Source organism: Vigna angularis, chromosome 3, assembly GCF_016808095.1.
Source record: "Vigna angularis cultivar LongXiaoDou No.4 chromosome 3, ASM1680809v1, whole genome shotgun sequence".
NCBI lineage: Eukaryota > Viridiplantae > Streptophyta > Magnoliopsida > Fabales > Fabaceae > Vigna > Vigna angularis.
In genome coordinates, this window is record NC_068972.1 from 19,425,305 (window position 1) to 19,446,615 (window position 21,311).

Here is a 21,311-nt window from a genome sequence, read left to right on the forward strand (position 1 = left end):
TCTTGCTACCTCCACTCGCTCAGGAAGCTCGTCCTCGGTCGTCGCGCAGGACGCTCGTCTGCACTCGTTGTTACCTCGACTCGCTCAGGACGCTCGTCCTTACTTTGGCATAATTCTTTCGACACACAGGACCAATACGTACCTGGATAAAACGTTTTGCACGTTAAAGTCAAATAAGTTCAAATCACTTAATTTGAACTACCAAATATATTTCCTTCTCAAAATTTTCAAATTTCAGATTGGATGTGCAACCAATACATAAAGGAAAATGTATCAACAACTGTTCAAACATCATTAATCCCCTACATTCTACAACATGCCTAAATCTTCCAAGACTTCATTCCTCCGGACGTTGTCCACATCCAAAATCCATTGACATACATAATGCTCCCTAACTTGTTGTAGTTCTTCCTGCCAACACAATAATGCACAAAACATTAATCCAATGCAACATTTTTATCAACGACGCACAACATAGAAATATAGACAGCTTACAGTTGTGTAACTGGGCATTGTCTTTCTTTCATATTTGTCAATGCCATCCCACAACTCCATAATTTTCAAAACAATTACTCCACAATCAAAACTACATCAAAACAAGTCCAACAACGTCACTATCATATTTAACATATGAATTATACAATAAAATATTATACTTAAAAAAATGAAAATTACAAACATACTTGTTTGGTTGGATTGGAGTATGCAAGTGTTGTACCTCCAATGATGGTTTGTTCTCTTCCGCACAATTGAACAAATGTCCAAAAAGCAATGCAAGATTATGTGCCTGGAAACAACAAACTTCCCTTATAAATTTGGAATCACAAAGTAAACATCAATTACTATACATACAATGACATTGTCAATCTTTTGTCGTTCCTTTCTTTTGTGCCCAAAAGAGTCCAGTGCAAACATTTCCAATGATGGAATCTTCACAGCGTAGCACCACCAATGGCCGTCATGGATAATTGGGACAAACAACTACAACAAAAATAATATCACACCATCAACTACTAATAACCAAAAACATACTCTCCAAATAACTTAAATGAAATGTAATTGCACTAACAAATTATGCATTAACAATGTCATCAAATCCGATGATATTAGACTGGAAGTAGTGAGAGTAGTCATTCAATGTCCAAACTTTCCGATTACTCTTTCTCTTTCTTGACTCAATTAAAACATGGGTCTGCAAGGAAGTGACACGGTTAGCTTTTCATTTCTCATGTTAATAGATTATTAGGAGCATAAAACAACTAATATTTTAACCTACCGCATATAATGGACTAAAACATATCCTTTTCACTACTCCAGTGGTCCTTCTTTCAAAGAACATGAACACTGATGTGGCAAACAAAATCCCCTACAGAACCAACAACTTCTTAATACTATACAATTCAAATCACATATAAAATAAATCATAAATTCACACATCAAATTTCAATATTACCGTGTTGCCAACCTGCATCCTAGGTCCAAAAGAATAACACTCTTGGCTTCCAAATGTTTGACCGGAAATTTCAGAAACAACCCTTCAAACAAAAATATGACATAAGTCAACATGTTTCATCATCACACTATTAATAAATGGAATTTAAGAATTGTCAAAGTGAGAAATTCATTACCTCCAAGGAAGTTTAAACGGAATCACCATGTTGTACAACTGTGTTCGATCTACATTCAATAAATTATCATCGTCAGTGTCATCATGTAGTGGCACAGTGCTTACAACAGGTCCAATATCCATAACGTCCTCAACGTCATCCTTCAGTCCTGAGCAACAACCACCCACATCACTATACGTGAATGTTTGAAAACATTGCCCTGCCCCACCATGACCATGAACATCACCATCCTCTTCTTTACCATCATTCCCTTTCTCATAATCTTCCTTCCCAACACCGACCAATGTAGCCAAACTTCTTAAATCTTTATCCATTGCAACCATTTTTCTTTGGTTGTCTTCAATTTTCTTCATGAGCACTTGTTCCCAACTTAACCCTAACTCATCTCCATCATCTCCATCATCTTCCGCTATTGACCCTTCTTCCAAATGAAGGGCCGCACAAATCATTGAGTTTTGACGGTCCTCGTCCCGCAAAAACCACTCCCAACATATCTATAAACATCCTTATGTAAGTAATCATTTAATAACAAAAATACACAATTCATGTACTACATATCAAAAAAATGTCAATTAAAATAACACCTAACTTACCTCTTTCCGTTTAAACAATTCCTCTATTTTGTTACACCTTAACTTAAGCGAACGCCAATTCATTATTCGCGGGAAGACAATGTCATGTGCACCGTCCGCTAAACCCAAACGTTCGACCGCCCATAGCTAAAAAATAAATATTCACCAAAACATTAATCATATAATAAACAAATTATGCCCACATCAAACGTAATAAAATATTGAATTTCTTACCTGCAACACGGCAACATTCCCACTAAGACCGAGGTCCCTTATGTCACCTTGCCTTATCTTCCTTGAAGCATTTCCTAAACTATTTAGGACAAATGTGTGCACAGCTTTTGCCCAATTATATTCGTACAAATTATCAATGTTATCTAATACTCTAAAAGGCATGTTACTAACTGCCTTTGAATGTCTAGGAAAGTAGAAAACAATAAAACAAACTAAAATATACAAACGACAAACACAATCAACATCCGTCTCATTATTTTGTATTAACAACTTTATCCTATTTATGACATCTTTTACAGTGAATGACTTTGACGAAAATTGATGACAAACAACAGCATCAAAGTCATCATCAAAATTTACATCTAAACCACCAACACCCAACCCTAAACCCATGCAAACATCGCCTACTGTAAATGGTACCATTGTTTGCTTCAAAACAAAACATTCGTTGCGGCTAACCCAACGTCTAACCATTTCCTTCAACAAAGGAGTGCAGAAGTCAATTGGACCGTTCATATAAACACACCACTTGAACGGAGTCATTTCGATCCGTGTCCTATGACTGTCGCGTAGTATGGAATTAAGGTCCACTATCGGTTTTGTGTCACTCCATGCCCGCAACCGCAACTACAATTCATTTTCAAACTATTAAAACCATTATACCCTGTTTTGAAAGAAAGGTTAAACTTTTCGTATTGTTAAATATACTTACATTCTTGTAACCTTCTTCATTATTGCAATCCATGACTACCAATCGAACACAATTACAGCAACAATGTAAGATTAACCACAACACTTGTATAAAAATGAGTAACAGAAGAACACCAAATCCAATCCAATAACAACATGATCCATGTATTCAGCATTAATTCCACTGAAAAATCAAAAAGCAAACCAACCTTCAGTGAAGACGATGTGTGGCGGAAAACCCCTCTTTTTGGACAAATGTGTGACAGCCCACACTCCGGCGAGACTCCGGCGAACGTCCGGCGGCACTCCGGGACAGGGACGGAACCACCTGGGATGATGCGACACCTTCAACGCCTCCCTAGGTCGCTGGGCCGGAACGGAGGAAAGACGATGCCGTGTTCGCGTCGAGCGCTCGACGAAGGAGCTGCGGCGCCGTCAAACGGAACGGGCTGGAGGCGTTCGATCTCTCCGACACGGCCTTCAACAGTGGACGGCGGAACTCCGGCGCGGACTCGGTCTGTCTCTCTGTCGCTTGTGATCCCTCCTTTCTCCAACTCTCTCGTCTCTCTGTCTAGGTCACACAAGTCGCGTTTTGGTTGTTCGCGCCGCTTCTCTGTCTACGATGTGAGAAAATAAAATTCAAATTTGAAACGCACACCCCAATCTGCCCGTGCCCGTCCTCGCCACGTCAGCGGAGAAGCAGGTTTCTATCAGACTTTCTCAGATTGCAACAGCTTTTTCCAACCAAAACGTCAACCGCTCAAACGCTGACACGTGTGCTGTGTCCAAATGTTGTCAAATTTGGTTGTTCGAGTATCATTTTCCTTTGAAGAAAGTGAGAATGAAAACAAAAAAAGCAATAAAGAATTATATACAAAAATTCAAAGTTATAGAAAAGTTTAGGGTATTATTAAGTTTTAAGTTTGATGAGATTGATTCGTAAAAATTCTTTCAAAAATTCATTTATATATATAAAAATAGTAATTAAATGTGGACTGGGAATACCTTTCAATAGATAATAGTTTATTAGTTGGCTAGTCTTAAACTTTTGAATAAATAAAATACTTTAATTTTTTTGTTGTCGTTCTGTCAATAAATAAAGCAATTTACGCTTATGAAATTAAATAACTATAAAGTATCTTTCCTTCATTGGCGGTAATAATAATAAACATGAAATAAGATTTTATGTTTTATCAGTAGCAAGTTGAAGTAAAAATTACAAACTGAAGGGAATTTTCTGAGGAAAGTGAGGAAATTATGAGAAGAAAAGGAAAAGGACGTAAACAGATCCGTTTGTTCGTAGAAAATAAGTTATGAATAAAAGATGTGAAAGTTATGATGTTAAAATTGACGTTTATAAGGCAACAATCTGATACAAAAGAAGGTGCAAATGCAAAGAATTGTTAACAAAAATATGCCTATCCTTTATATTACCAGATCTATTGCATAAGACAGTGGCAACAACTAAATGGACAAAAACTAGGAAATAGTTTAGAAATATACAAGTTAGCTTTTGATTTATAGAAAATCTAGTACAATGAGATCAACAATCAACATAGATGCAATGTAAAAAGACAACTTTTGATTTAGCGAAAAACCTGAAACAGTGTTTCCCAGTACACAGTTGAAGGTGGTGTGTGCCCAAAATTTCATCATCAAGCAAGATTTTCAGCTTGTGTTTCGTTTTTAAAATAACTAGCATGTTGTACAACGCAAAAGAGAGAGATATTTGTCACCAGCAAATTATTTAGATGTGTAGTTCTTATTCTTATCATAATTTTAAAAAATCACTCATCTTATGAAATTAAGTAAATATTATGTAAATATGAATTAAGTCTAACTTACATAAAAAATTAGCATTATTTTTAAACAAAAAACTTTTGAGACAATGAATTTAAGGATGTGATATTATTTGTTGTGTTGTATGATTGTTAATCGTCTAAGTTGATTAATAAGACGAATAATTGACTCTCATAATTTATTGGAAAATGATACTTGAACAACCATTCTTGACAACATTTAGACACGCTACACGTGTCTAAATTTGAGTGGTCCAGTTGGAAAAATTAAATGAAAATGAAATATGACGTGGAAAGGGAGTGGTCAGGGTTTGCAGGTTCGCGTTTCAAATTTGAAATTGAATTTGGAACAATTTTAGAAAGAGAAGCGCCAAGGTTCAGAGATAGAGAGTGTAACCTAGAGAGGCCGAACGACTTGGAGAAAGGGAGTTGGAGAGAGAGACGTCCGACGGAGTGCTTGCCGGAGTGTTGCCGGACAACGTTGAAGGCTGTCTGGGAGCTATCGAACCCCTCCAAGCGATTCCGATTCACGGCCGCCACAGGTCTGACGTTGGCGAAGGAAGAGAAGACGCCATCATCTTCCGTCCGGTCCGGCCCAGCGAACTAGGGGCGCGTTGAAGGTCTTGCGTCGTCCCACCTGCTTCCGTCCCTGTCCCGGAGTGCCGGCGGAGTGTCGCCGGAGCATCGCCGGAGTGTCGCCGGAGTGTGGACTGTTCGGTGGACCAAAAAGAGGGGTTTTCCGGGTTGTCAGTCCCACCCACACCTTTATCTTCGTCTGTGTTCCAACCGCCGCACCTCGTGCTGAGTGAAGGTTCGTTTTTTTTTTTTTATTTCAGTGGAATGAAGGTTTCATACATGCATGATGTTGTTTGTGGATGGTTTTGCTTATGTATGAAATGTCTCCCAAGTGGACTTTGTTGTGTTACTGATTTGTATATTTGTTTGCTTAATCTTACATTGTTGTTGTAATTTTTTTCGATTGGTAGTCATGGACCGCGTTGGCCTTGCTGTGAAAAAAAACAGGCCACCTCAAAATGAGAGTGGTGAACCTAGTTGGCCTTGCTGTGAAAAAACTTGAACCCAATTACCCAATTCATTCGGCTTTGGTACGAGTTATGTTGGTGAACCCAGGGTCCTAGAAAATGTATTTTTATGTGACACGAATTTGTTAAGAAAATGTTAAGAAATTGTTCCCAGATTACTTAGAAGTAGCTGAAACGAGGGAAAACAAACAAGGCACCCCAAAATGAGAGTGGTGGACGTAGTTGGCCTTGGTGTGCAAAAATTGGAACCTAGGTACCCACATATTCTGCCTAAGGTACCAGTTATGTTCCTGTTCCATGAGTGTTAGAAAGTGTATTTTTATGTGGCACGAATTTGTTAAAAAAATGTTAAGAAATTGTTCCCAGATAACGTAGAAGTAGATCAAATGAGGGAAAATAAAGAAGGCACCCCAAAATTAGTGTGGTGGTCGTTGTTGGCCTCGGTGTGCTAAAACTTGAACCCAGGTACCCAGTTAATTTGCCTTAGGTACCAGTTCTGTTCCTGTACCACGAGTCTTACAAAATGTATTTTTATGTGGCACGAATGATATGAATTAGTAAATTAGTATTATTTTTTTGTTCTCTTTTTGGTTGTCTTTTAACAAATGCTGACAATGTTTGTTATCATTTCCATTTTGTTCTTTTACTTGATTGTGTTGGTGTAATGTAATTTATCTTTTTGTGTTGGTGTAGTGTCATGGAGGAACTTGGTGAACAAAGTAAAGGACGTGATAGAAGGAAGAAGGTACGCAGGATTGTATTTGACTTCCATAGATTTGTTGTTTGACTGTATTAAAATTTATTTTAACCAATGTGTAGGTCTTCAAAGCTGACATTGGTCCTCCAACTGAGGAACTACTTAACGCTTCATCAAGACCTGTGATTCGACCCTACCCATGTGCCCAAAACAACAACAAAAACAAAGATGTTGGTCCATATGAAAAGGCTTGTCCTTCTGCCTCTAATAATAAAACAACAACCCCCATGGAAGATTGATGAGCGTTTAGAAATTGACGTTATGTTTGTATTTCAATCATTAGTTAACATAAATATTAGTTATGTTTTGTAACGTACTGTATGCAGTTATTTTAATATCAATGAAGTTTAAGTATTCACAATTAAAAGAAAAGAATAACCATAATTTACATTCAACATCACTGTCACCTACCTTACCTAGCCTTTGCTTTGGACGAGCGGCGGAAAAGGGAAATGAGCTGGACGAACGGTACAAGAGAGAAGAGTGATCAGAACGAGCGGTAGACAAGGAAGAGTGATCAGAACGAGCGGTAGACAATGGGAAGTGGTTAGAACGAGCGCTAGTTGAGAAGAAGACGATCGATCGGTCGCACAGTGTAGAGGACGAACGGTCACGAAAGATAGAAAGTGAACGAACGGTCGTGCAGTGGGAGGAGCCGAACGGTTGCATAGTGTGCAGGACGAACGAGATAAAGATATGGAGAATAGGAATGATCAGGACGAGCGGTAGATGAGAGAGAGTAACCGGGACGAGCGGTAGAGTCCGAAAAGCCGAACATCTATGCAGAAACGCTCGTCGCCAGGAGAACGAACGCTCGCCCTCTGGACGCAAAAGAGGACGCTCGTCCAGCGAACAGGAGTTGACGCTCGTCCTTCAAGCAGAAATGGACGCTTGTCTAGCGAGGACGCTCGTCCGGATCAGTGGACGCCCCCCCCCCCCCCCCCCCCCCCCCCCACTCCCCCCCCTTTTTTTTATTTTTTTTTATTTTACACTCATGATGAAAATAAATAAATCTATTTGTCATTCCGGACGAAATTGAGTGTTGATACACAGGCTAAATAAGTGGGTACTTAGGTTAAACTTTTTCCACACAAATGCGAACTTGGTACACCACACTCATTCAGAGGTGCCTAATGTGTTCTCCCTCATTCGTTGTCTTTGTCATTAATTTCGAAACAATTATTTGTCAATTTATTAACAAATTCGTCCCAATCCAACCTCAATTGGTAACGCTCCAGGTGCAGGACCAGAACTGGTACCAAAGGCTAAATAAGTGGGTACTTTGGTATAACTCTTTGCACAGACAGGCCAAGTAGGTACTTGGATAAAACGTTTTGCACATGAAAGTCAATTAAGTACAACAAACTGAATTTTAACTACCAAATATATTTGTCAACAATTTCTGAAATCAGATTGGATGTGCAACCAATACATAAATATGAAATGTAACAACAACTATTCTTTCATCAATAATCCCCAACATTCTACAAAATGCCTAAATCTTCCAACACTTGATTCCTCCGCATGTTGTCCACATCCAAAATCCATTGACAAACATATTGCTCCCTAAATTGTTGTAGTTCTTCCTGCAAAGACAATAATGCACAAAACATGAATCCAATGCAACATTTGTATGAAAGATGCACAACATAGAAATTTTGACAGCTTACAGTTGTGTAACTGGGCATTGTGTTTCTTTCATATTTGTCAATGCCATCCCACAACTCCATAATTTTCAAAACAATTACTCCACAATCAAATCTACAACAACACAAGTCCAACAACGCAAGTATCATATTTAACATATCATTTACACAAGAAAATATTATATTTACAAAAATCAACATTACAAACATACTTGTTTGGTTGGATTGGAGTATGCAACTGTTGTACCTCAAATGATGGTTTCTTGTCTTCCGAACAATTCAACAAATGTTCAAAAAGCAATGCAAGATTATGTGCCTGGAAACAACATACTGATGAATCATTATTTTCTTCACTTCACTTAGTTTATTGTGCTAGATTTAATTAGGGAATTGTGCTTAATTTTCCAGTATTTTCCCATTTTTCTTGATTGTGCTTAATTCGATCAGAAATTCTTATTTTAATTAATTTGAATTATCTGAGCTAATTATTTGCATTAGTAATTGCAAGGAAAATTTTGAAAATATAAATTGGGACATTTGGAAATACATTCACACATTGTATTTGAAAGAAGTTGTACTGGATTGATTTATTTTGTGTGTTGATTAGTATAAATGATGGAATATTTTTCTTAAATTTGTAGAAGCAAAATTTCAATTGGAACTCATAGACTACACGACCATTGCTTGGAATCTTTTAAGAAGTAAATCAATTGGAATGAAAGAAGGGGACCATACGTTGCAAGTGCTCACGGTGTTGGAGAGAATAATGCAAGCACATTTCTTTTGTTTTCATTTTGGTTTCTTGCTTGGAGGGGGCCACCACTCATGGTTTGGCAAAGTCACGGCACATGAAGAAGCTCCAAATTGCAAAGTACTGATTTATTGAAGTATATAGCACATTGCCCCTTCTTCTGGAAAAAAATTATACAAATGCTAAAGGAAACAATGAAACAAGAGTTGGGACCACCACATTGTTTTGTTGGCTGGAACGTGATTTACAATTGGAGAAGTCACCTTAAATAAAGAAGGAAGGGAAGTGGCCACATAGAAAAGAAAGTAATGGCCTATGGGGTCCATCCACTACTCACGGTTTTGCTTGGCAAAATTCTAAATTTTAGCTTATGGCCCACGTAGTACATTCATTTTGGCTTGCATGCTTTGGAATAAAATTGAAATGAAGCCACGGCCATGGACAAATATTTTAGCAAGCATCCAACAAAACTTCTTTTGGAACCAAAGTGGGAGCCGCACACTTTCTTGGTTTGGAGTGTGATTTCCAATTGGCTTAACCATTAAATGGAGAGTAGCTCATGGTGCAGCAAGAAGAAGCATCTTGGCTTTTCCGTAAGCACAAAAAGAATGTCCATAGGTGCATGTGAAGCAGCTCATTCACGTCCAGACAGCAGCAAAGCTATTTTTATGGTGAGCAAAGCTTTGGTGTAAACGGTGCAACAACTGGAGGAGCTCACGGTTTCTGTGAAAGGCATGGCAGCAGCTATGTCCAAGGGAAAGGTCCACGGAAAGAAAAGAGATGGCACATGCAGCAGCTGCACCATCCAGCAAGCAACATCTTCACGTTCAAAGCAATCCAGCAGCCACATTCACGACTGTTCTTGGAGGCCAAAAACGGACAGCAGTAGTTGTTGAAGAAAGAGCAGCACATCACCGATCCACCAACACAGCAAAGACAACTTGGTTGGAGACAAAGCAGCAGCAAGAGAGGTGATGAGATTGGAGAAGGAGGTAGCTGGTTGTTACTGGACGTATAGAGGGTTGTGACGGCCTAGAGCTGGTGCAGCCACCACCTTGGTTGAAGCACCGTGATGCATATAAGAAGGTCTTCAAGTTGCTGCCATGAGTTGGAGAGGAAGAAGATGTCCAGCAGCTTCAAGTCTTCCAAACAGGAGAAGCAGTGAGTGAAGGTTTGGTCCAGGAGTTGATGTCCAGCTGAGTTGGAAGAAGAAGTGAAGCACCTGAAGTCTCCAAGTTGTTGCTACCATAAGTTGAAGAAGTCAGCAAGCTAGGGAACAAAAACAAATTCACGGGTGCCAGAGACAAAAGACAAAACAATCAAGCTGAATTGGAGGAGAAGTGACGGGAGGATGTTCTGAGTTTTGGTTATAAATTGGCAGCAGCAGCAAAGAAGAAACTCATTAGTTTTAGGAGTAGAAATTAGCAGACGTTCTGGCTTTAATTTTCTCCTCCCCTATGGGGGAGGTTTTGTGTTTCTTTATTCCAGTTCAAGTTGAATGTCAATTGTAATCTTCATTCTGCATTTTCCAATCAATCTTGTTGAATTCTATTCTCATCTACCTATTACGGTTCTTTTACAATTCCGTTTTCAATTTTAGATTTTGGATGCAATTACTTTCATTTTCTGTTCTATTGTGAATTTTAGTTTTGCATTTTAATTTTGTCAAAATTTCATTTCCAATTTATAAAGTTAAATTCCATTTTTACCATTTTCCCAAATTTATCGTTTTTTTTTGTATTTACTTCATTGTTGTCATTTACGTTTTCTGCACTGCTGTTTTTAATTCTAATTTATTTTTCCGCACAAAAAAATATTCTCAAACCCCCCCCACTTCGTGTTAAATTTGAGACTGAACCCACAAAATTGGTCCTTGAGAGACGACCTAGGAGTCACTTCCTAGCTTATACTGCATTAATTTCGTGCAATCAAATTTGTATGACCGCGAGAGTCTTACCACATACTTCCCTTATAAATTTGTAATTACAAAGTAAACATCAATTACTATACATACAACGACATTGTCAATCTTTTGTCGTTCTTTTCTTTTGTGCCCTAAAGAGTCCAATGCAAACAGTCAAACAACAAATCTATGGAAGTCAAATACAATCCTGCGTACCTTCTTCCTTCTATCACGTCCTTTACTTTGTTCACCAAGTTCCTCCATGACACTACACCAACACAAAAAGATAAATTACATTACACCAACACAATCAAGTAAAAGAACAAAATGGAAATGATAACAAACATTGTCAGCATTTGTTAAAAGACAACCAAAAAGAGAACAAAAAAATAATACTAATTTACTAATTCATATCATTCGTGCCACATAAAAATACATTTTGTAAGACTCGTGGTACAGGAACAGAACTGGTACCTAAGGCAAATTAACTGGGTACCTGGGTTCAAGTTTTAGCACACCGAGGCCAACAACGACCACCACACTAATTTTGGGGTGCCTTCTTTATTTTCCCTCATTTGATCTACTTCTACGTTATCTGGGAACAATTTCTTAACATTTTTTTAACAAATTCGTGCCACATAAAAATACATTTTCTAACACTCATGGAACAGGAACATAACTGGTACCTTAGGCAGAATATGTGGGTACCTAGGTTCCAATTTTTGCACACCAAGGCCAACTACGTCCACCACTCTCATTTTGGGGTGCCTTGTTTGTTTTCCCTCGTTTCAGCTACTTCTAAGTAATCTGGGAACAATTTCTTAACATTTTCTTAACAAATTCGTGTCACATAAAAATACATTTTCTAGGACCCTGGGTTCACCAACATAACTCGTACCAAAGCCGAATGAATTGGGTAATTGGGTTCAAGTTTTTTTCACAGCAAGGCCAACTAGGTTCACCACTCTCATTTTGAGGTGGCCTGTTTTTTTTCACAACAAGACCAACGCGGTCCATGACTACCAATCGAAAAAAATTACAACAACAATGTAAGATTAAGCAAACAAGTATACAAATCAGTAACACAACAAAGTCCACTTGGGAGACATTTCATACATAAGCAAAACCATCCACAAACAACATCATGCATGTATGAAACCTTCATTCCACTGAAATAAAAAAAAAAACGAACCTTCACTCAGCACGAGGTGCGGCGGTTGGAACACAGACGAAGATAAAGGTGTGGGTGGGACTGACAACCCGGAAAACCCCTCTTTTTGGTCCACCGAACAGTCCACACTCCGGCGATGCTCCGGCGGCACTCCGCCGGCACTCCGGGACAGGGACGGAAGCAGGTGGGACGACGCGAGACCTTCAACGCGCCCCTAGTTCGCTGGGCCGGACCGGACGGAAGATGATGGCGTCTTCTCTTCCTTCGCCAACGTCAGACCTGTGGCGGCCGTGAATCGGAATCGCCTGGAGGGGTTCGATAGCTCCCAGACAGCCTTCAACGTTGTCCGGCGACACTCCGGCAAGCACTCCGTCGGACGTTTCTCTCTCCAACTCCCTTTCTCCAAGTCGTTCGGCCTCTCTAGGTTACACTCTCTATCTCTGAACCTTGGCGCTTCTCTTTCTAAAATTGTTCCAAATTCAATTTCAAATTTGAAACGCGAACCTGCAAACCCTGACCACTCCCTTTCCACGTCATATTTCATTTTCATTTAATTTTTCCAACTGGACCACTCAAATTTAGACACGTGTAGCGTGTCTAAATGTTGTCAAGAATGGTTGTTCAAGTATCATTTTCCTAATTTATTAGTGCATTTGTTTATAGGATATGTGACTTAATTCCAACCCATATAAAGATGTCTTTAAAAATTATATCACTTTTAACCTATTTTTTTTTCTTATATGGTTTTAACTTTGTTAGTTTTATCTAACATGGAATTTGTACTCCAACTTTATTATTCTTAATGGTATACAAAAATTGAGGAAGTAATTTTTAGGTTTAATTGCTTCCTTTATCCCCAGTTTGGTTGAATTGTGTCAAATTTATCCTCATTTTTAAAAAAGTTTCATTGTCGTCCTCACGTGGTGTAAAAGTGTCAATTGAATCCAAACATAGAAAAAATTTGTGTCAATGTAGTCATCTCCGTTAAATACACACTAACGGTGTTAAGTGGCTGATTATTTGGCACTAGAGAATTAAAACGTGGCAAATGAGTCACAGTAGTGGTAATGACGTGGCAAATGAGTGCAAAACCAAAAGCTTCTTCTGCATGACGATTATCCATTTGTATATCTGGAACAGATTGCTGCTCTCTTTTTGGTTCTGGTTGTCTCTCTTTCTCTCTCCTAGCTTTTTCCTTCAAAACATTTCTATATTTCTGCCAATCAAATTCACAATAATATTAATTATCATGCATAAAAAATAGTTCATAGCAAAAACTAAGCAATTATAAGCTTTGATCAGTAGTAAAAAACTATATCTGCATAATCTATGAACCAAAAATTTACCTACTTTGAACAGATGCAAGAATGGAAAATCAAATGATCTAAAAAACTAACCTGCAAATGGCTTGCAACATGATTTCTTGTCAAATAAGGCGTATCCATGAGCTGCTGAATCTTGTTTGGCACAGGATCTGACAGAAGTGCGAAGTGTTGGTACTATGTGGATTGGGGTTGGGTGAGAAAGCTTCGAATGGAACCCACTTCGCACTTCCAAATACCCCACGAACAATGTCAAAAACGCTTCCAAATCACCAAACGCATTCTGCTTTCAAAAGCCCCAATTGCGATTTTTCACCCTTCCTCAACTCAGAAACACTCTATTTCAAATATCTCAAATGCCCTAATTAGTTTTCGTTCACAAATACAAATACCCTAAATGAATTCTGATTTTAATTTCCCCAATTCAATAACCTATTTCCATGTTCTCAAATATCTCATTGACACGTCATTACCACTACTGTGACTCATTTGCCACGTTTTAATTCTCTAGTGCCAAATAATCACCCACTTAACGCAGTTAGTGTGTATTTAACGGAGATGACTACATTGACACAAATTTTTTCAATGTTTGGATTCAATTGACACTTTTACACAACGTGAGGACGACAATGAAACTTTTTTAAAAATGAGGATGAATTTGACACAATTCAACCAAACTGGGGACAAAGGAAGCAATTAAACCTTAATATTATAAAGTATCTATTTTTCTATATTTTTGATGTCATAAAATATATTTTTAAGATATTTGAAGTTAATATATTATCATGTAATAATTTATTTTTATATTATTATGATATATTTATAAGATATTATAATAATAACTTTAATTGATTATATAATATAGTTAAGATATAATATATTTTTATTTTTAAGGCATATAATTTATTTCACATATTTTTCTATTTATTGTTTAGGAAATTTATAAATACACGTTATAATTTGTAAACACATGTGTCAATCTATCTCAAAAACTAGGTTTAATCATTCACTAAGTCCCTATTTTCGCATGGAATCTCAATTTCGTCCCTTTCTTTCTGAAAATATCAATTGGGTCCCAATTTTATGAAAATTGCAACAAATCGATCCTTTCCGTTAATTTGGCTGGACGGCGTTAAAAAAATTGATGAGTGAATGCTGAGATGACGAACGAGCGCTCGTCCACCAGCGAACGAACGCTTGTCTAGCAGCGAACGAACGCTCGTCCAGCAGCGAACGAACGCTCGTCCAGCAGCGAACGAACGCTCGTCCACCAGAGAGCGAACGCTCGTCGACCTCTTACTGCTGGACAACCGTTCGTTCCACACTGGACGACCGTTCGTTCGGTGGTCGACGAGCGTTCGTTCGCTGCTGGACGAGCGCTCGTTCGTCATCTCAGCATTCACTCATCAATTTTTTTAACGCCGTCCAGCCAAATTAACGGAAAGGATTGATTTGTTGCAATTTTCATAAAATTGGGACCCAATTGATATTTTCAGAAAGAAAGGGACGAAATTGAGATTCCATGCGAAAATAGGGACTTAGTGAATGATTAAACCCAAAAACTACTCACTAAATTTGATAAGAAAAATATTATTTATACATAATTTCTTTTTGAATTATATATAGTTAATTCTTGTTACTTGCATGGTATATTTTTAACATTTTATCTAAACACGAGGGATTTTAAATTATTCACTAGGTAGTTTTGTATAACAATTTTATATTTAAAAAAAAAACAATATGTTAAATTTATATTTTTTAGTTTTGAAAAGATAAATGATAACATAACTTTAACTATATTATAAATAAATAATTTGTTATTAAACGTATATTATTTAAATTTTATAGAAATCAATTTGAATAATTTTTAGAATGTGAAAACGTTAATCAAATTAAATATAAATCAATAAAATCGCGTATTAATTACAAATAATAATTATTTTTACTTTATGTTACCAATTTAATTATATTTCACCAACATTGGTAAATAGTGAACATTTAAAAAGAGTAAGGAAGGAATAATATATATATATATATATATATATATATATATTTATTTATTTATAATATTTGATAAAATATTTATAAATATATTAGTATTAAAGGAAAAATGTTTTCTTTACTAAACTTATATGCAAACAAAGAAAAGTTTTATAAAAATAATTTTATTAATTTTTGGTTTCTATAAATATATGTTTTTTATTTTAAATATTATACATATTTTTTAAAGTTCAGTCTTTAAATTTAACATAAAATATATTTTTTGAATATTAAATATTTAAATAGTATCATTGTATAATATTTTAAGAATTTTTAAATTATACTGGTAGTAGATTCTTTAATTATTTATTTACACTTAATTACAAAATCTATCACTAATTCATTAAAATGCTATAAAATATATTTTGAATTTACTAAATAGTACAACTTTCAACATAATTTGTAACATCCTGATTATATAATAATAAATATTACATAATAAAGACGTCATCATTCCAATATAGAGAACAGTCAGAACACGACGTGTAATTTAAGTGTGAAATTACAGCCATCCAGACATATAGAAACAGAAATTTAAACTTAAACAGTTTAAAGAGTCGAACACTACACGTGTTCAGATGTGAAATTCCTAAGAAAACTACTCTGCAACATCAGCAACCTCCAGCTCTTGATCCAAAGGACTCTCCTCGACAGCATCTGCTCCCATCCAAGCGGATGATCATCGCCAAAGAAATATATCCAAATTGGCACACAACACAAACAATGCAAGGGTGAGCTAGATATAAAAAGCATGTTATACATACCGCACATTTAATTCATGCAATCATTCATATATTCATATAAAAGAACAATTAAAGCATACTCATTGATCCATATTTCACACCCTTCCATGACATGTAAACATTCATCCACACATGGTAAACTGACATCACAAGACTTGTTACTTTATACCCCGACTTGTTCCTTTATAGACCGACTCGTCCGGACTAGAATGATTACCGAGCTATGGCGGGTCTTGCACTCGTGGTGGCTTTATGAAATTTGGGCACTCCCGCCCTGGCACTCCCGCCTTGTGAAACTTTAGGCACTACCGCCTGGTGGAACTTTAGGCACTACCGCCTGGTGAAACATTTGGGCACTCCCGCCCGGCCACAATCACGAGGTTAATCCGTTATTACTCACCTTGGATCATATGGAAGCATCCAAGACTAGGACCTCCTGCTACTCCTCACCACATGTTCAATCCTCTCTACATGAAAAGAAAGACCATTGGAGATTCAGGATGACCCCCAAAACTGAGCTACCATGTAATCATTCTATACAATCCCAAAACACCACCATGTATCCTCTCCTTGAGGATCATGGAATTACGTTCATGAATCATACTGTTACTTTAAACCTTATCCCAAGTCATGAATAACCAGATACCTCCATAATATCACATTAAATCCAACGTATTTCATACATTCACATAAATCCCCTTTACAGTATATATTTTCCAAACATTTTGCACATAATTCAATTCAAGAGAAATGACCTTAAAACCATCACCATTTGCAGACCATTGGATGGACGAACACTATTCACCGAGCGTTGTAAACCGAACGCAAACTATGCCAATTGAACGAACGCTCAGACAATTTGGACGAACGCTAAAACCGAACGCTGAATCATTAGGCTGAACGCTAAAACCGAACGTCATATTGGATTCAACACTATGTGGCCGAACGCTGATTGATACTTAGGACGAACGCTATTTACTAACAGGCCGAAGGCTATTTCACTGATCACACCATTAGGCCGAACGCTTATATTGACACTTAGGACGAACGCTAATAGATTTAACAAAATTTGACCGAACGCTAAAACCGAACGCTTGAACACAATTAGGCCGAACGTCATATTGGATTCAACACTATTTGGCCGAACGCTAAAAACCGAACGTCCTATTGGATTCAACACTTATTTGGCCGAACGCTAAAATATCAAGGCCAAACCTCATTTGGACGAACGCTCTCTGCCGAACGCTAATTCCTGAATACTACAAGAACGGACGTTATCAGTTCCTAGGCCGAACGCTCACATCACAATCATACATATGTCGAACGCTCAAGAGGGAAACCTAAGAATACTAAATTAAGAACGAACGCTTATACTGTCTAATACACCAAAGCCGAACGTTTACGATTCAAACTTAGAATATCAAATGAAGACCGAACGCTACACTCACTAATTCACCAAAACGGACGTTCAAGCTCTTAAACTAAGAATATCAAATTATACTAATACACCCAAAGGCCGAACGTTCCAGATTTACACCTAAGAATATCAAATTTAGATCGCACGCTTAAATCACTGAAACCTCAAAACCGAACGCTCAGAATTGCTAATACAGAAACAAGACCGAACGCTCATTAATCCACTAAAACCGAACCTTTTAAATTTGAAACCTAAGAATTCATATCAAGGACGAACGACTGCAATCACTAATATCCAATACCGAACGCTCAAGATCACTCTCTGTAATTACTGATTTAGGGACGAACGCTCAGGATTGAAATTTAATTTTACCAATATAAGAACGAACGTTCACACTAATATACCAAGACCGAACGTTCGGGATTACTTCATCAGAATACAATTTTGAGGACGAACGTCTAAATTACTAATTCCTGTATACAGATGGGACGAACGTCTAATATATCACTGTAAACGAACGAACGCTCGTTTACACAGAACCGAACGCTCAGGTTATTTAGGCCGACCACTAATTGGTCGAGCCATTTGGACGAACGTCCAATTTGGAGCCAAATTGGACGAACGCGCGATCTGCAGAATTCTGCAGAATCGTACCAGATTTCCAGAAAACCCAGAAATCCAAATTTTTCATCCCTTCCTTCCCAGATTTGCATCAAACACAACATATATCATCAATCAAACAAAAGATCTAGCTCCCCTTACCTCTTGAAGACTTTCTTGAATATATCTCCAAAGGATTTGATCCTCCTCCAACTCCAAAAGCTCTCTACTTCTCCTCTCCCAGAACTTGCAGTACCAAGGCCTTCTCCCAATTCCAGAACTCTCAACTTCACCTCTCACAGAATTTTGCAGCAAGGATAACACTCTCTAAGTGCAGAACCCATACCCCTTTTATCTCCTACGCGTGTGCTTGTTGAATGGTGCCAGCAAAGAGGAAGAAAAACTGGACGTTTGACTCCCTTATTTTCCACATAAAACAAAACCTACCTCCCTCTATGTCAGCTAGTGCTCCCCAGTCATAAATGCTTCCCCACTCCTTTTAAAATAAAGATAAGAAAACATGGTCCTTACATTCTCCCCAACAACAAAAATTTTCGTCCTCGAAAATTAAGCCTACCGGAACAAGTCGAAATAATTTTCTCTTTGTTCAAACCATCTGTTAACATAACCTTACCTCTAGATTGCCACTATAACTCAAAACCACAGCTCAAATAGTCTCCTTCGCCCATTGACCCACTCTTCCCATTCCAAAGCCATTAATACTTTCTCACTTTAAAGTTGATCCTGTAGCTTGCAACCGAAGGCTCACTTATCTTCCTTGCCTGATACATGTTTCTTTCACACCTAAACTCACTTCTGACTCTTGAAGATTACTAAACACTCCTAACTCATGCTCATATGACAACACCAATACTGTTTCAAAGAACTCGTTCCTCACAAACTACTAATCCACAATTTTGAAAGCTCTTCATGCATACCTATTATTGACAATAACATGCTCACCATCATCTGCTGCGCTACTCTGCTCCTCATACTTCCTTACTCACCAATTTACTTAAAATGATACTTCCTTCATGACAACTGTAACCAGTAAAAGATCACTCTCGAAGAACCTTTCTCAGAACTTTTATGACCTTACCAAAACTCTGAAAACTCTTCCCTTGCATAATAGCCTTGTCATTCCATTTCCTCAACACTGTTTTCTACTCCACAAAACGACCATGCCTGAAATCACTCCTGATTGTCAAGACTTATACTAGACTATGCCAACATGTCCTCTATTTCTCTTCTGCGATTCCTCAACCTTGTAGTTCTCCCTATGATTATACTGAGTCCAAATATTATTGCTCTAACTCGACCTCCATCTACCTCTTGCACTACACGACTTAAACAGGAGCCACCCAAAAATTCGGACGCTGGTTTTGCCTAAGACCTCACTCCAAAGTGAATTCCACTTCTCCAAGTTATAAAATCCCATACTTGTTGCAGAAAACCAATCAAAATCCTTCCCTTGAATCACACCTCAAACTTACGAAAGAACAACATCATCTCTTCTTCATTTACAATTTGCAGACATCTTGAATTCTCATAACACTTGCTTCGATCTTTCGCTCAACTACACTTGATGCACCACCTTCGTTCTCCTTCCTTGTCAAGAAACCACTCCATATAAACTTCAAACTTGAGCTCTTAGATTAACTCCACAAACGCCACATCCCTCATAATTCTTCTTGCACTCATCCCGTCCAAATTAACTTAAAACCTTCTTCTTCAAGGATTGTCCTCTTCAACTCGGAGTCGTCAAAATACAAACCCTATCTTTAATCCTCTAAACCTCAAGATACTCTTAACCAATAATACCAATCCTCTGACCTTATCTGAACTTACTATCTTACTGCCTTCTGCATTCCATCATTCAATATCCACTTCTTTCTTGATCAAACTCAGCCGAACACTAAACATCACCATAAAACCATACCCAAAGAAAATTAACTCTATCACAACATGCAACTTCATAACTCTAAACATCTCAACCAACCCAAACTTCTCTGATCATTCTCGATACCCTCTTTAGCAACTTATACTACAACCACCCTTTATCATCTGTTCTAAAACCTTTCTTCTCCTTAACATATAGTTGAGCCAACTTTGTCATAGACATTCTCAAATCAATTGTCAAGAAGTGAGCACTCTTGGTCAATCGGTCCACTATTACCCATATTGCATCATGCTTCCGAATAGTGCGTGGCAAATGGGTAACGAAGTCCATCGCGATGCTATCCCATTTCCACTCTGGAATCTCCAACGGTTGCAACAAACCTCCAGGTCTTTGATGTTCTACTTTTGCCTTTTGACAAATTAAGTAAGAAGCCACAAACTGTGCCACGTCCCTCTCCATACCCGACCACCAGAAGGACTTCTTGAGATCTTGATACATCTTCGCCATACCTGGATGCAGGCTAAAATGGCTTTTGTGACCTTTTTCCATGATTAACTTCTTCAATCCTGAGCTGCTAGGGATACAGACTCGGCTTTTAAATCTCAAAATACCGTCGGTCCCCAAGGCAAAAATCTTTTCCTTGTTCAGTTCCAATCAAACTAGCTGACGTCTGGAGTTCAATATCCTTCGACTGCTCTTCTTTAACATTCCTCAACAAGTCATTGGATACCACCAAATTACTGCATCTGATGCTGTCAGCTTCAAATTCTACTTGTAACCTCAAATCTCTGAAACTTGCTACCAGCTCTAATTCTCTGATCATCAATGAAGACATATGTACTGCCTTTCTGCTCCATGCATCTGCCACTACATTGGCTTTCCCAGGATGGTATAAAAGATCAAAGTCATAATCCTTAAGGGACTCCATCCATCTCCTTTGCCTCATGTTAAGCTCCTTCTGATCAAAGAGATATCTCAGGCTCTTATGATCACTGAAAACCTGAAATTGCGCACCATACAGGTAGTGTCTCCAAATCTTCAAAGCAAAAACTACAGCTGCCAACTCCAAGTCATGAGTGGGTTAATTCTTCTCAT

The 21,311-nt window shown here is 37.8% G+C and overlaps 2 protein-coding genes across 2 annotated transcripts; both read right to left on the reverse strand.

Annotated features, from left to right (window-relative positions):
* Positions 1 to 309: 309 nt before the first annotated feature.
* On the reverse strand, positions 310 to 3,179 carry LOC128195814 (uncharacterized). Its single transcript, XM_052874496.1, has 11 exons — positions 3,147 to 3,179; positions 2,706 to 3,061; positions 2,435 to 2,618; positions 2,222 to 2,347; positions 1,629 to 2,122; positions 1,454 to 1,535; positions 1,277 to 1,366; positions 853 to 981; positions 684 to 787; positions 496 to 586; positions 310 to 411 (listed from the first exon to the last, which is right to left on the reverse strand). Exons 1-11 carry the CDS (start codon positions 3,177 to 3,179, stop codon positions 310 to 312), a joined length of 1,791 nt encoding a protein of 596 aa, XP_052730456.1.
* A 5,028-nt stretch (positions 3,180 to 8,207) lies between these two features.
* LOC128195815 (uncharacterized) lies at positions 8,208 to 9,970 on the reverse strand. Its single transcript, XM_052874497.1, has 4 exons — positions 9,839 to 9,970; positions 8,582 to 8,685; positions 8,394 to 8,484; positions 8,208 to 8,309 (listed from the first exon to the last, which is right to left on the reverse strand). Exons 1-4 carry the CDS (start codon positions 9,968 to 9,970, stop codon positions 8,208 to 8,210), a joined length of 429 nt encoding a protein of 142 aa, XP_052730457.1.
* Positions 9,971 to 21,311: the final 11,341 nt, after the last annotated feature.